We start from the raw sequence: 16,756 nt of genomic DNA on the forward strand, positions 1-16,756 counted from the left end.
CAGGCAGCTGCTTTGGGACCCCAGGGAGCACGCTGCGGGATAGGCCGCCTGGCTTCTGGCTCCTTGCGTGACACCCCTGGCTTTCTTTCCCCCATAGTCATCTTACTCAGTTTGCATGTTTTGTGTGGATTTGGACAGGGGAATGTGTTCTTGACTTTTCCCTGAGACTTTGTATATTTCAATTTTGATCTTCATTTTTCTCGCCTTGCTGAAGCAGTTTACCTGATGTGCATGCTGTCCTTCCTCCTCAGGCCTTGTCTGGATTCATAAAACACCTGCTCTGGTCCTCAGGAGGGGCTATCCAGAAGCAGATCTGAGATTCAGATTTTAAGTGAATTTCAGGTCTTCAAAACAAAGTGTGGGTTTGCTTCTCACCCTAGCCACTTGTGAGTGTCCTAGGTGCCAGGTGCACAGAGGGTCTCAGTTACCGCCCTTCTCCTCCAGTGACCCCGGGTGGAGCTCTCCTCGGTGCAGCCTCACCCCAGAGAGAGAAACTCTCCTGTTCCCCGCTGGCTGTCACTCTTCTGAGTCTTCCCACTGTGTCCTCTTCCTAGCTGTGTAAGGACTCCAGGAGGCAGCCCCATACGAGCTCAGTTTCCTACACATACACGCAGTCTGTTTGGCTTGCACCTATTATACTGTCTGTAGCTCACATGCGCTCCAGCTCCCTAACTTAGAGTGTACATTCATTGGCTTCCAGTACACTCATAGTTATGACTACATCACCAGAGTTGAGAGTTTTCGCTTCTCCAAAAATAATGCCCAGTTCTTCTCAGGTGTCAGCCTTTCTCCCAGACCCTTAAATTCATTTGCATTTTTGGAATCCACTTGCTCATTTCTTCCAGAAATACATGTTTAAAAACACTGGGATTTTGATCAGAATTACCTTGAACTTGTAACTTGTGAAACAATGCAGGTAATACTGTAATCTAAACAGTATTGCATCTTCTGATCTGTGAGCACAAGGTGCTTATTTATTTATTCATTCTTTCATACTTTTAAAATTGCTTCAGCAATGATTCATAGTTTTCAGGCTGTAAGGCTTGTATTTCATTTGTTAAACATATTCCTAATTTTTTGGTTATGTGCATGCATAATTCTTTTTTTCCTTTTTTTGGAAAGGGATGTGTACTGTTTAGTTTTTATTGTAAAGGACACAGTCTAGAGTCATTTGGGAAGAGGGAAACTTAATTGAGATATTACCCAGATCAGACTTGTCTGTGGGATATCATCTTGGCTAATTTATATAGGAGGGCCCAGCCCACTGTGGGCGGCACCATTCCTATGCAGGTGGGCGTGGACTGTATAAGAAACTTAGCTGAGCATGAGCTTGTGAGAGTGAGCTAGAGAGCAGGCCAGCAAGGAGCAGATCAGGTTCCTGCTTTGACTTCCATCAGTGTGGGAGTATGACCTAGGAGTTGTAAGGTGAAATAACCCTTTCCTCCTTGAGTTGCTTTTGATTGAGGTGTTTGTCACAACGGCAGAGAAGCAGACTAGGGCAGGTGCTGGAGTGGAAACTGGCCTGCACAGGGCACTGGACAGTACTCTGTGCTGAGTCACAGCCCAAGCCCTGTAGTTCTTTTTGGTGCTATTATAAATAGAAAAATTTTAAATTTTACTTAAAAAAATTTCAACCCACTTTTACCTTTTTTATAAATTTCAATAATCCTATTCTTTTTTCAATTTAAAAAATTGGTTGTTTTATAATGTCATACAATGTGTCTTGGTCATATTCACACACACCCAATCCTCCCAGATTCACCCCTGCCCTCCCCATCCAGCTTTGTGCCCCCCCCCTTTTAAAAACTTTTCAATTCTAGTTTGTGCTGCCCATCTGCCCTTGGGTATGTGGCCCCCCACTGGAGTATGGTTAGCATACCAGGGCCCTCACCCTTAAAGAAAACTGACTCTTGTTTTCCCATCTGCTCTTGGGTGTGTGGCCCCGCTGGAGTATGGTTAACATACAGGGCCCCTACCCTTAAAGAAAACTGACTCTTCTTTTCCAGCAGCTGCCAATTACCAGGAGCTCTTGGGCATGGGGCTTCATGCCCACCTCAGTAATCACACATCACTCTTAGCCTAATGGTGGGATTGATGTAGACTTCTTTCATCCATTAGCCATCAGCATGGCCTATTCTGTTTGTTCTTAATTTCATGACTATTCACTGCAAGTGTATGGAAGAGGAATTGATATTTCATATTGCAAATTTGCTGAATTTGTTAATTCTCCATTTTTTAGATTCCTTAGGCTATTCTGTCATCTATAAATATAGTTTTACTTGTTCCTTTGAAAGCTGAGTGCTTTTGGTTTCGTTTTCTTCCTTAGGTGTAGGGCTAGACCTTACATTACTGTGAGTAGACATGAGAAAATATCCTTATCTCTGATATCCAGGCACAAAAAGTCTTTCAGATTATTAATTACGGTGTTTGCTGAAAGCTTTAAGATGCCCAATATCAGATCAAACGCCATCCTTCTTACTCCCTTTGCTGTCTTTATCATGGAGTATTGAGTCCTGTCAGACACTTTTGTCTGTCCATTCAGCTAATTGTGGTGGTTTGACCTTTAGCGTAGTGCATTTTATTCATAGGTTCTTTTTTCAGATGTCAAACCAGCCTTGCATTTCCTGGGATAAATTCTGTTAGGTCCTAGTGTATAATCTTTTAAAATTTGTCCTTGGGTTCTATATGTTTCTTGGAGATTTTTGCACCTGTGCTCCTAATAGATACTATTCTGTAGTTTTCCTATAAAACCTTAGTCTTTTGGGGCATCTGGATAATTTTAGTCACATAAAAAAGGGCTGGGTATTATTTCTTTCTATTAAAAAAAACTTGAAGGAGTGGTATTGTCTTGAAATATCAGATATGATTTACCTCAGAGCATCTGTCCTTGACTTTTCTTTGGGGGAATTCACTTCAAGCTCTTGGTTCTCTGTTTCTTCATGAATCTGTCTTAGTGGTTTATATCCTTCTGGATGTTTGGCCGTCTCAGCAGGGTCATTGAATTTTTCAGCATATACCTTCTTAGTCAGCCATGTTTCTGTTTGCTGCAGAATTTCTTGTTACAGCCCATCTTTTCTCTCTTTGAGGGTGGAGGGGCAGGAGCAGGCTACCGAAAAGCTTATCTTCTATTTGTCCTTTTGAAGAATCAACTTTCTGTTTTATTTCTGTAATCTGTTGAGTCTGTTCTGTGTTTCATCAGTTCCCACACCACTCAGTTTGTGCACACCCCCTTCTCGGTGGGCGTCTTCGTAGACATTCCCTGGGCTCCTGTGTCTATAATGCTTCCTTCCTACTGAAACGTGGCTGTGTGTCCCGCACACCCGCACTGAGGCGGTTACCACCCTCAGCTGGCTCATTGGGAAGTAGAAGGGAGAATCCGCACAGGATGCTCAGGCCTCATCTTGGCCTGACTCCCCTCTAGTTCAGACTTAGAGTGGAGCTTAGAACTTCGTAAACTTTTCTACCCCTTCTCTCCCAAGAAACTGTTGTGCAGCCTTAGGCATGTACATAGGTAAAATGGTATACAAATCATTTGCTGACAACAAATCAAGAAATTGATTTTAAAACCGTTGATTGGGATGCATTTAGTTTTACCCTTTATTGCAGGTGAAAGCAGGTTCGTGTCCCAATGAGATGGATGCATTTATCTTTTTTTTTACATAAAGAATGAAATCTTGTTAAATATTTGACTCTGTGGGATGTAGAGTTTCTTTAGCATTTTTCAGAGTTGATCAGTATTTTAATTTTATAATTGTCAATTCTGAGAATGCCACTTTGTATAAATACATAATATAAAATTGTAGAACTATGCCTGAGGCCATTTCAGAAATTATTGGAAATTCTGTCCTAATCTAAAACCAAAATCCATTGAAAAGTTTATTACTCAAGTCAGCAACTCAAACAGTAATTTTAAAAAACCAAACCCTCTAACATACTATGTACTAATTTTGGTACTTACATGCTGAAGAATGACAGTAGAAAAATGTAGAAGTCTTTATTTTTACAACTAAATCGTTATGCTTCTAGAAGAGCGTGGAACTCTGTATGTCCCGCGGAAACACTGCAGCTCACAGTGCCTGCTAACAGTGTTAGTCCGGAACCAAGGCTGCAGTGGCTTCTCTGGCGCTGGAAACCATGGGGTCGCTGTGTTTGACTCAGAATTAACTTTGGTCACTGCATTCAGATACATTTTACTGTTACCAGATTTTCATGACCCCATGAGGTTGCAGCCCACCACTCAACGTGCCATAGTTTACATGGCTCAGACTCTTATAGCTCCAGCAAACCAAAAAGACTTTCAGAGTGTTGACCAAGATGGGCTGCCCTGAAAAGCAAGCTTTTTAAAAGCTCTTCCCTCCACTGTGCCCTCTTGTGAGGTGGAGGCCATGCTCTTTCTCTGCCTGATCACTTGAAGTTGGAAGGAAGATAAAATGTTAAATCCTGGAAGAGTGATCTATTGTAGCCTCCACGCCCTTCTGGGTCTTTCTGCGAGGACGCCTGCCGCGGTTAACTTATTTTTAGGGCAAGCTTTGTATTCTGCATAAGTGATGGGATATGAAGTGGATGTAAAACAAGCAATGACTTTTGGCTAGGAGAACACATGTGTAATAGCATCCTGCTCACGGAGCAGCAGTTACCAGAGCCCTGAAGCTGTCTTTGTACCTCTCCCAGGGACTGATTGCCCCTGTTCACAGAAACCTGGTCCTGGTCCTGAAGATTAGTCCAGTGATTAGTCTAGCTGTTAGCGGTTTGCTTTGTTTTGTATTCTCTCTCTCTCTCTCTCTCTCTCTCTCTCTCTCTCTCTCTCCCTCCCTCTTCCTCTCCCTCTCCCTCTCCCTCTCCCTCTCCCTCTCTCTCTCTCTCTCTCTCTCTCTCCCTGTCTCTCTCATGTGCAGGTAGCAAGTGTGTGGGCACCTGCAGAGGTCAGAGCACACCTTGAAGGAGTCAGTTATTTCCTTTCACCCTGTGGATTCCAGGGGTCAAATCCAGTCCTCTGGCTTGGTGACAAGGGCCTTTACCTGGTGAATCATTTCCCCAGCCTTCTGTCTGGCTTTGGCAAGCTATGTGTCAAACATGGTGGCACACTTATATATTCAGTATTCAGGAGGCAGAGGTGGGGCAATCACTTGAGCCCAAGAGTTAGGGACCAGTCTGGGCAACAACATAGTAAGACTCCATTACAAAATAAATAAGTCATTGCATTATCTTCAACAATCATAAATTGCGTATTCATTTATGTCTAAGTTTTATCTGCTCTTGTAATTGAACAATTCACATGTATTTTTACATGTGGCAGCAGTTTGTTTTCAATGCTGTTTTATAAATATCATTTTGCCAGTCTGTTCCTATGGCCATTTGAGTTCTTTCCCTGTTCTGTTTGGGACTAATAGAAGCTGCAGTGCCACGAAGGTTCTTGTAATGTCTCTCAGTACATAGTTGGGTTTCAGCTAGGTGTAGTTTTCCTTTCATCCTTGTAAAAGCATGTTTGGTGGCTTGGATAATTGCATGCATATTAGACTAGAAAATTAGCACAAACAAAGCAGGAGATTAAAGGCCACCATTGTGTCTACAAGTGGCTAATGAGAAGGTGTTGAATGAGCAGCTGCGAGCGCAAGCATTGGGGTGACCTCCCAGGTAGACAGAAGAGAAGGAGGCAATCTCTGTTGTGTGGTCCTTTGGGTCTGGGCCTCCTAGTTTGCCGTGGAGAGGTTTTGGAAAGGCAAGAGACATTATGAGATCAGGATGACCTTTGCTGGTAGAACTCTTTGGTCTCCTCACAATCCCATTTTGAGTCATTGTACAGAGAGTCCTGTCCCCTCCCCAGAAATGCAGGGACCCTGTCCCTTCTCTAGGAATGTAAGATGACAAGCCACATGGAACTTTTCTGATCCCTGCATGGAGGAACACTCAACAGACCTGGGCTAACCTGATGAAGTACTTCTTTCTTTGTTCTAAGAGGTTGAGCCATATGAGTTGACAGGAAAAGAAAGGAGTTGTGGGGAGGTAATCCTCAGCTGGACCAGCTGACCCCTGATCAAGCTGATCTCAATTACCAGTTGAAATCCCCTTTCCTCTCTGGGGCTTCAGCTAGATCTTGGAGTTGAATCAGCTTCCTGTGGGTAGAGAACTCAGTACCACTCCTGCAGCCATACAAGTCACAGCGACTCCTCAGGGGCCAGTTCTTTTACACAGCCACTTCCTTACTGCAGAAATCCCAGGCAACAGGAAAGCTAAGATGCAGTTGGATATGATTGACTTGATTTCTCTTTTACTTGTTCTAACATGTGTATATGGCCAGGGAACTGGTTTTTCTAAATATTTACTTGGAAGCCCTAGAAAACCATGGTAACTATCAGTGTCTTGAGGACTCCCTTTCCCTGTGCCCTACAAAACTTCAAGATGCATTGATGAATTTACCCAGAGTAAACACATGGGCAGTTTGCTGAAGGTCATCCCTGGAGCCGATGGCATGGCTAGGCTGAGCCTGCAAACCTCCCACCCTCAGCCTCTCCCTGCTGGGGCTTGGGAGCTGATCATGGTCTGGTGGTGCCCATTGTCCCCTACCCTGCCCTTCTTGCAACTCCCTGTGCATCTAGCCCTCCAGCTTCCCACCCTCTAGAACTGAGGCCAGACACTCTGGGGTCTCCTCCTGGGGCACTGGAGACTCAGAGAAGAAAATATCAAAAAAGGAAGGTCCTGACAATCTTGACTACCCACACTGGGTCTATCTTGCATGAGCAAGGAAGAGAAGAAGTGGCAGAAATGGGTCTCAGAAGACTTGGTTGTTTCAAGGGAACATTTCAGTATGGTTTTCAGGCTTATATCCTACAGTTACTCTGCTGCTTCCACCTTTTGCCCTGGCCCTGGAGCTTCTCGGTGCCCATCCACCTGCCGTACATGCAGGGCCAAGGAAGTGGAATTCGATGCTAATTCACTGCTTGTTAGCGACTCCGGTAAAAATAAAACAACCTAGCATTTAAGCAGACTGGATGGCTCAGACGGAATTTGGAGATTACCCATGGACTGAATTGGCTGGTGTTAAGTCATAATTAGCACGGCTTGGGCTCTCTCTTTTCAATTAGTCTGAACAGTGCAGAACTAGGTAGCCATTAGAAAAATGGTTCCGGCTATTGCTTTATTTACAAGATTCCAATTGCATGTAAGCACAGCCAGGATATCAGGGAATAATCAGAAATGCTCTGTTTTCTGAAAAGCCCAGTTTACCACAAGCTGACTCCCCCAAAGAAGCTTTGGCTCCAGGCCCACCCAACAGCCTATTCCCAGACTAGCCTTGCTGGAGCCCTGCATGGCCCTGGGCTGGAGACCCCCACAGGCAGAGTTCTGCAGGCTCACCCCACAGCCTATTCCCAGGCTAGCCTGACTGGAGCCCTGCACGGCCCTGGGCTGGAGACCCCCACAGGCAGAGTTCTGCAGCAGAGCCAGGCACTGTACTTTCTGCGTCACCTCCAGGGTTCTCTGGTGCAGTAATAACGTTACTGATGCTTCAGAGAAATCAAGCATTTATAATTATCTGGAAAACATGGGATTTTGCCTTTTTTCTTTTGAAGAGGAAATCTCAATTAAATGATTGTTGTGTTGTTCCTAGGAAGGTATAAATTTAGTCATCTTCAAAATAGGCAGTGTTTGTTTTTTTTTAACCATGTTTATTTTTATTTATTATAAACTCCTTTTCAATTCTTGGGGAAAGTTGAGTTTGGCCCAGTTGGCGATAACATGCAGAATTCTACTCCAGAGGGGTGGGGTGGGGGGAGGTGGCTCCATAGCCTTAGCAGTGCTCACAGAACCTGGAGAGGACACAGGGAGGATTTAGGTGTGTTTGCGTTTTCATTGTTTCCTAATCAGCAACACTGGGTTAACATCTTTTTCTTTTAATCCAAAATTTTAGAGTTCAGCCAACTACCAAGAGATAGACTAACAGGGCAGCTCTTGCATGCTGCCCCAGAACAAAGTGTGTGTCGAAGCTAAGATAGCACCTTAAATTCTTTCGGTATGAGAAATAGTGTGTGGTCGAAGCTGCTCCTAATTTCATCAGGGAGACAAAAGGGTGGAACAGTTGGCGGGTAGAGCGGCTGTCCACTGAAATGCGTGCTCTTCCCATGACACTGCTCTAAGCAAGCACCTCTTGTTTGCATGCCGTTTCTGCCTCTGTAATATGTTATTTGAGCTTTTAACTTAGGTTTTTACCATTTTCTCTCACCCGTCTGCTTACCATTAAAATTTGTAGCAGAAATGTAATAATTCCACAGATTGCCATAGAAAAAAGCAAGCTAGCCGGGCGGTGGTGGCGCACGCCTTTAATCCCAGCACTCGGGAGGCAGAGGCAGGCGGATCTCTGTGAGTTCGAGACCAGCCTGGTCTACAGAGCTAGTTCCAGGACAGGCTCCAAAGCCACAGCGAAACCCTGTCTCGAAAAAAAAAAAAAAAAAAGAAAAAAGCAAGCTAATTCAAGTGTCCAAATTATACAGTGTTTTTCATGGATTCTATATAAAAATGGAGACGCTTTTAGCCTTGCACTCTGCTGTAGTGGTGTATCTCTTGTTATTTCAAAACTGCCGTATACCAAAGTTGGTTTTCTTTATGCAGCATTTTTTGTCCTCAAGAAAATACTGAAGAGGCGCTGCTGTTACTGCTCATTAGTGAATCTATGGTAAGTGGAATGTGACTTTCATTGTTCCTTCCCCGTCCTGACACTTCCCTTATTGTTGTGCCCGTTCCCTCACTAGGATGATTTTTGGTCTAGAGAAAAATTTTCCAGAAGGAATGCCTAAGAGGGGGGTAAAGCAACAGCGCTTGGAAAAGAAAGATGCCTGCGTCCCTGGTCAGCTCTCCTACCGCAGCAGAGAGGGCTCTCAGCGTATCCTCCATCCGTCAGCTAGGACTGGATGTTAGCACATTCATATGTAAGGGGACTGCAGTGGAAATGCTCCTCACAGGGGCTTGTCAGGGAGCGCAGCGCAGCGTGGCCCCTGTGTATCTTCCCAGTGTGCGGAGTGAAGGCAGTGCTGATGGGGCACTGTGGGTACACCCCTCTGCCTTCCTGGTGCTCTCACTCTGCCCTCGTCACCTGCTCCTGCCCCTGCAGAATCTAGGGATGCCCTCTGCTGTCTAGGGCTGCTGTCTTCAGGGCTGTTCCCGCCAGGCCACCAGATTCCTTTGAAATTCGCTCATTGTGTTTGACCAGGATGCTGACTTTTGGTCTAAACTGTGTGTGTGTTGTCTGTTGGGCTCCTGCTCTGTATAGCACTTGAATGCCAGCCCTGGCTTGAAGCCTCGGTGCTGAGGCAGCTAGAACTACCACAGGCCAGTAGTTTGTGCCTAGCTCTTGAGCAGAAACACAGGTTGCCAGAGGCCCAAAGGCCTCCTGTCTGCTTTCTCTTTTTACAGATGAGCACTTACAAGGCCAGAGTAAGCAAAGGGCATTCAGTGTGTTGGCCTGCTGCAGCCGTCTGTGAACTGTGTGGTTCCCTCCTCAGAGCTTTCAGCCCAGCAGGCAGCCCATAGAAGAAAAAGTGAATCCCCACCCTCTACATGGTGGCCAGCTGGAGACTAGAGCTGTGCTGAGGGGAACTGCGGACAGAGTGCTGTGTGCTGGGAAGAGTTGGCCAGCAGAGGCTAAGGCTTCCACATGCGTAACTCTCTTGCCTCAGGTTAAAACTTGGGGTTCTCTTGTTCTGCAAACTGGCCCAGAAGTGTTTACAAGAGCAGACTGCTTGAGTTGGCATTGCCCTCCACTGGGCTGCTGTTGACATCATTGGGCTCACTTCCTCTCTGGGAAGCAGGTTGCCCCGGTTCATCTTTCCTTGACCGTCAGCTTGTAACACAGGATGGTGGCATTTATATTCTCTGCTCTGGCTTGGCAGAATCAGGGAAGGCACATAGGTGATGATGCTGGCAGTGGGTCCGGGACCATGTCTTCAAATGGGCAAGACTGACCCACTTTGTTGCTGGTGTAGAAGGCAGCGTGTGTTGGCCTTCCAGCTGTCCTGGGCTCTGCACTTGGCGGTTAATTTCTTCAGTGCAAATGTGATTGGCTGTGGTGTCCATGCGCTCTGGTGGGTTACTGATGACAGTCGTGAGGTCAAGCGATCCAGTTTGGAATTTGGAAAACATGGCCACATGCCTATAGCTCTTGTCCTAGTGTGGTATCGATGCTTTGGAGTGGTGTCTTCAGCTCACAGATAGCCTGTGCCAAGACCTTTGAGACAGTCAGGTTGGCCTCCATGCTTTCTGGGATTATCTCTTCAGGGGACAGTGAAGTCATGGCTTCCCTGTAAATCTCTTGTACATGAAGTTGCCCTTAAGGGACTTTTTTTCCTCCAGTGTCCTTTGGCACTTTGATTTTTCATTCTTAGGACAGAAAATTATGTGCTCAATTTCAGAACAAAGTATGCCTTGTTCTTTGGGTGTCTGGAAAAAATATATTCTTTATTAGTTCTGACTTTAACATAGAAGCATAAATTTCTTCACCGTCTCTTCACGTACAAGAAGTCATTTGAAAGTGTAGCACTTCTCACTGCAGAGAAGATCCCTTCTCTCCTAGAGGAAGAACTTGTCAGGGGTGTGTCTGCAGAATTCAGCCAAGTCAGCATTCTGGCTGCTTTGGATCTGCTGAAGGTTCTAGGCTATAGATCTCAAAATATAGCAATGCTTTCTGAAAAAGAGGACATATTAGGAATAACTTGAAAACCTCTCCTACAGTATCTGTTAATTTTGTTTTCTTTTCTTCCGGACATTGGTCTCAGTATAGAACATTTATAGCAAATAAATACAGCAGGCCCCCTTCCTTTAGAGCATCTCTTGTTGGGCTCAAAAGGAGCTGCGTAAAGAAAACTCAGAATGAAATCTTCAAAAGCAGGCTTGTTTTCTTAAGAGGTGACTCACTTTGTAGGAAGCAGTCTGTTTCATGTAGTCTCATTTGGCTTTGACATTTAAAAGCCTAGAGTTTTCAAGTGAGTAAGTTCTGATGGGTGGCTGAGACTAAACGCCTCGGACACACACGAAAAGAAGGCATTTTGCCTCATTAGCAAGAGGCAAGGTGTGTGTGTGACCTTTCAGAATGTCAGGCAGGAAGATTAAACATCAGCCTGGGGGACAAGTGACCCCAGAACCTCCTGTCCCATCCTCACAGGGAATGCTGTGCAGGCCTTTTGCTGCTCCTCAGACAGATGGGAGTGGAGACCTCTCTGTTCATTAGCAGAGCCAGGGGTGGGAGAAGCAGGCAGAAATCTAGCTTTAGTGATTTAGAATTCCCTATTAGGGGAAGAGAAAGGAAAATGAGATCGCTATCAAGACTCTAGTGTGTGTGGTGTATCTGGAGGACTATGGAGAAATTAAATTTTAGGAGCAGTGAGAACATGCTGGTGTGCGGAACAACTGCTTTTCGATAGACAGCCTGGGAAAGCGAGGCTGTCCTGGTGGGCTTCTGCGCTAGGCAGACGAGATGTGAGATTGGCCAGTGTTCTCTGGAGTCCTCTATGGCAACGTGAAAATTGCTCGCTTCTTGTCTCGTACATCTGTTGTGTGCTTCCTTTTAGAAAACTAAATTAGTCTTTGAGGTCTGTTCCCATGGAGGTGTCATCCAGGAATCTGAGTGTCACTTAGTGACTGAGGGAAAGGTTTGATCACCTCCATGGGACCGTGGAACTTGATGACTCCATTCAGTGAGAGGAAGTACAGAGCTGGGAATGCTCTCCTAGTCCTCAGCATAGACTAGAAGCCAGATCACAGAAGACACAGCATGGGGTTAGGAGGACTCACTTGAAGGATGCTGTGGGTTCTCTGCTTTGCCCATCCTTGTAGGGTTTCCTTCAAACACCTGCTGACAGGCTCACTTCTGGCCTTGAGTGTTGAGTCAGACCATAGTCTGTCTGCGGTGATCTGGGGATTTTGGATATATGGCTTGAGGTGACAGGTCCATTACTCACGCCTGCCCTGTGGAGCAGGAGAGCCTAGGTGGCCTCTGTGCTATATGAAAATAGTAGAATGTAGGCTGGCTTACCATCTGCTTCTCTCTTCTGTGTCATCTTCAGGCCAACCGAGATGCTGTGCTGAGCAGGATTCCTGAGCACAAGAGCGACCGCCTCATCAGCCTGCAAAGCGCGTCTGTGGTCTATGATTTACTGACCATTGCTCTTGGAAGAAGAGGCCAGTATGAGATGCTGTCAGAGGTACAGCTACCAAGTCTGGCTGTTTTCCAGCTTGGGGCGGAGTGGGAGTGCATTTTTCTAGTCAAGATGACTTGGGGAAGGGCCATAAAACCTGGTCCCTGTTCCCTTCTGCCAGTGGCATGTATCGTTGGACCAGTTATTGAACTTTGCTGTCCTAGTTTGGTTATAGAAATGATAGTGAGCTTCTTACTGTGGACTGGACCCTGCAGTCTGTGAGTGGGAAGTGGACATCGCTTCCCGAAGCAGTGTCTTTCCCAGTATAACTTCTGTCATAACCCAAACCTCTCATCTCTGCTCTAATATCCTTAGCAAATAGTTTCATTTAAACTAGGACTGCGTAACTCCTGGTGCCATGACGTGGGTACTTACTAAGAGGTTGACTGGCAGAAGTCATTTCATGCCAGATAGGCACTGTCTTTGTTCAGAGGGTTGTGCTTGCTCAGAAGTGGACTGGTAGATTCCAGGTCTTAAGCAAGGGGCCGTGATGTTCTCACCCCCTCTGCTAGGAAACACTTAGGACAGACATGTGATGTTTTGGTTTCATGTGGAGTTAGTTCATCTGAGCTGGGGTTATGAATTATTAAGCTTCTGCCCAGAATACCAAATTTTGAGGAGGCAAAATAAGTCGGAGACCAACTTATCTTTCTTAGCAAAACAGAAAGAGGGACAGAAACAACTCATTTTGTAAAAATAAACTTTTCTGTGTTATTTATCTTTATCTTTCTAAATTTATACCCATTGCAACAGCCTCTGGGCACGAGGACAGGGAGTGGAATACTGTAACAGATTGGCTGAAATCAGACCAGAGCTCGGCTCAGCCTCCAGCCTGCAGTGCTTGCCACATTGGGCAGGAACCCAGGGACAGATGAGCATGTGTAGCTTACTTCTGCTTTCAGTCTTTGGTTTGGTGACTAGACAGGACAATGGTTATTCAGCCTTCTGAAAAACCAAATTTCCCACAATGCAGTGAGACAGTGAAGTGTGTCCAGGTGCCCAAACATATACAACCTTCCCTGCTAGGACCCAGCTCAGGCCTAGACTTGGGCTGGACTTTCTCACTCAGCCTTCCAGTCCCCTTTATGGGCCTACCCCTTAGTTCCCTGGGCCTGTACATCCCTCGGAGACTTTGGACTTGGTACCATCTCCTCTTCTTGCCTGTTAGAAGTATAAATCAATTAATAGGATTATAAAATTCATTTTTTTCAGTATACATGTATATTATAACCTGCCCCATGCCAAGAGCTGCGTAGGGTTAGGAATGCAGTTCTGAGAGGGATATTCTTTCTGTATACTAGTAGCCACCAGTCTACAGGTAAACAGCAAGCAACAAGAACTTACTGCATATATGAATGACCCAGGAAGACCCATATCCTATGATAAAGGCCTTGGACACATGGCTTCAGCCTTTCCTATCTTTTACAGGTAGTTGCATACGAGAAAGATGAGGCTCCCTGGTACCTAGCGGGGGGAGTGCCCAGTTCATCATCACTGAGGATGGAGCCAGGCAACCCTCTGCTAAGCAAGAACCCTCCTTCCATCTCAGATAACATCTTAGAATGGCCTGCTTGCCCATTTCTTCATTTACTGGGCTTTTCTTCAATGTAGCCAGAGACTGTACTTTCGTTCCCAGCCACCCAGACTTGAATAATCACACAAAACCTATATTAATTACAACAATCTCTGGCCAGTGGCTCAGGCATATTCCTAGCTAGCTCTTGCATCTTAAATTAACCCATTTCTATTCGTCTATGTATTGCCACATGGCCATGGCATTGCCTCATTTTCTATGTGTCTTGTTTCCTTGGCAGCTGGCTGGCATCTCTTCGACCCTGCCTACTCTCTCTCTCCATCTCATTTGTTCATTGACCAATAAAAGCGACACATATACAGAAGGACATCCCACATCACTCGAATCTACTTGGCTTGTTTTTGCTGTTCTCATTTACCCTTGTACTTTTCCAAGATTTTTAGTTAAAACAGGAAAAGAACATTTTTTTGGAGTTGAGGTAAAGTTCACATATCAAACTTAGTAGTATATAATTCAATGCTGTTTGATACATCCCTACCACTGTATGGTTGTATTAGTCAGCTCTGTAGCACCATAGTGAGATTCCTGGCACAGGCTACCGAAAAGAGGATTATTGATCCTACAGTCTTAGAGGTTCATAGTCTGTGACATAACCCCTGTGGAGAGAGCCACTGCTTGGCTTTGTCAACTTACCCCAGCTAGCAGAGAACAAACAAGAGGTTACATCTCAAATCAGGAGCAGAAAGGATGGGAGGGGCCAAGAGTGCTTCTTCTCTTGCATACCCCCCTTTTGAGAACTCACAAGGTACGTGAGAACTGCATCATGGCCCCGATGCTTTGAGGCCCACACCCTGGCAGTCATGCCATCTTCCCAAAGTGCCTCCCGCACACAGACTTTCACTGCAGTGAGCCCCTGTGACCACCAAAGTCATAGTAGCAACTATCGTCTTTAATTCCTAAACATTTCATCATCCTAAAAGGAAAGCCAGGTCTGGAGAGATAACTAAACATGCTTGCTGTTCCTGCAGACCCCCAGAGTTCAGTTCCCAGCACCCACATCTGGTGGCTCACAGCTGTTTATAGATCGCACACATCATAACTTGTTTCAACATTTTATTCTGTTTTATGGATGAGTAATATCCCATTGTATGAATATATCACAACTTGCTTTGGGGCTCAGTGCTTGGGCTGGTTCTACCTTCTGGCTGATATTAAATAGTGTGTGAGGGCAGCTGGGTTTGCTGCTAATGTTCATGAATAGATTTCCACTCTTCTTTAGAAAGCCTTTTCCCTTTCCTCCTACAATGAAATTTACTTTGGTATTTCTCTCTCTGTCATAAGAAACAACTCTCCATGCTCCTTGAAGAATCAAACACAAGAAATATAAATCAAGAAAATAATAGTCACTTAGAGTCTAGAAATCCTGAGCTGGCTGACTGTCCACCAGCATCTTAGAGATCATCTTTAATCCATCTTTATGAAGAACAACCTGAGGGTGTGTGTGTGTGTGTGTGTGTGTGTGTGTGTGTGTGTGTGTGCAGACGCTGAAAAAAAGACATCATGTGTCTTTCTCTGTTGGTCTCTAGGCTATTGCCTTGAGATAGAATCTCAGTGAATGAGAAACCACTCTTTCAGCTAGACTGGCTGGACATTAAGATCTTGGGATTCTCCCTCCACACACAGTCCATAGTGTTGAGGTTACAGGCACACCAAACATACCTGGCTTTTTACTTGGCTTCTGGGCATCCAAACATCTTGCAAAACAAGTGCTCCTACCACTGCACCATCTCCTCAGATAGTAGTTGATTCCTGTAAACTCATGGATGGAGCCAACACCCGGAGCTCATTGTGCCGCAGCTGAATGCTTAGATGTTGCTGATCCTCCACTGCACACAGGAGCTGCCAGACACAGGGCAGTGACAGAGTCTAAGAGGTACAAGAGAGACTTTTACCTGGCTGTAGAGCTCACATAAAAACATACAAAAGATGGTGAAATCAGAGAAGACAGCAGAGCAAAGCTGTGGCTCCCTAGCTAGGAACAGGCCAGTTCTAGGTGAGGGGTTGGAGTATGCTGGGTAGAGGTGATGAGCTACTGCGTCTGAATGGGGTCAAGGCCTGGTGGGAAGTAAATACAGTCCTCCTTTTGGGCAGTTTTGCCCTGTGGTTTCAGTTTTCTGTAGTCAACCTTGGTCCAAGAAATAAGCTTTAAAATAAAGGTCCAAGAAATAAGCTTTAAAATAATTCAGAGGCTCAGTTGCTTGTCGTGTAGAGAAGCAGATGAAACCTTGCCCCACCCTGCTCCAAAAGGAGAAGACAAGGAGGGTCAAGGCCGTCTCACTGACTGTCAGGTGTGACAGTGCTGTCAGTACTGTCTCCCACACCTCATGGCAATCCTGAAGAGTGTATAGAAGGGAACAATATGTCGGGTTTGGGGTTGGCCCCTCTCCAACAGGATCTAGTCACCTGCCCTGACTGATCAATGAGCCGGCCATGTGTCCTCAGAAACTGGCATCTTCCTTCTGTGCTCAGAGCACCACTGTGCTGGGCTTTGGGAGGGAAGAGGTTTTTTCTGAGAGCCTTCCCTCCTGTCTCCAGCAAACCTCATGACCACAAGAGCAGGCTTTCCTTCCTTTTGGCTCTTCTCCTTGGCCAACCTGGGCCCACAGGCACCAGAAAAATAAAAGACAATGGCTCCACCATGAGTGTGCCCCTCTCCTGGCGCTGGCACCCGCAGGCAGCGGTGTGCGTGAAAGCACTGTGGAGGGCAGGGGGCGCTGTTCTCCCCACGCCCCATTCTTTCTCCAGATGGAGGGCTGCTCTCTGAGCTCGAGATTGGCTTGCCTTGGCATGTGCCCACACCAGCATTTCTTTTCCTCAGGGCCCTGTTTGCCCTGTTAGTGGGCATGAAGAGTGGAACAGTAGAAAGAGACCGAGGTTTATCATGGCCTTTGTCTGACAAGTTTAAATATGAGCACAGTGTTTACCATCGCCCCAGTGCTGGGTTTTCATGGTTTTTTAAGGACTAATTGTGAGCCCTGCT

At 45.7% G+C, this 16,756-nt stretch overlaps 1 protein-coding gene across 10 annotated transcripts in view; it reads left to right on the plus strand.

Annotated features, from left to right (window-relative positions):
* Ttc7b (tetratricopeptide repeat domain 7B) overlaps positions 1-16,756 on the plus strand; it is a 216,358-nt gene that overhangs the window by 102,379 nt on the left and 97,223 nt on the right. For all 10 annotated transcript variants that reach the window (XM_041633213.1, XM_041633216.1, XM_041633219.1 and 7 more), the window contains 2 exons: positions 8,605-8,668; positions 12,051-12,188. In XM_041633213.1, coding sequence (XP_041489147.1) covers positions 8,605-8,668; positions 12,051-12,188 — 202 coding nt within the window. The remainder of the gene's footprint in view (positions 1-8,604; positions 8,669-12,050; positions 12,189-16,756) is intronic.

The sequence above is a fragment of the Microtus oregoni genome, unplaced genomic scaffold (genome assembly GCF_018167655.1).
Source record: "Microtus oregoni isolate MIOR12 unplaced genomic scaffold, Mior012 000043F_ref0000047, whole genome shotgun sequence".
Lineage (NCBI taxonomy): Eukaryota > Metazoa > Chordata > Mammalia > Rodentia > Cricetidae > Microtus > Microtus oregoni.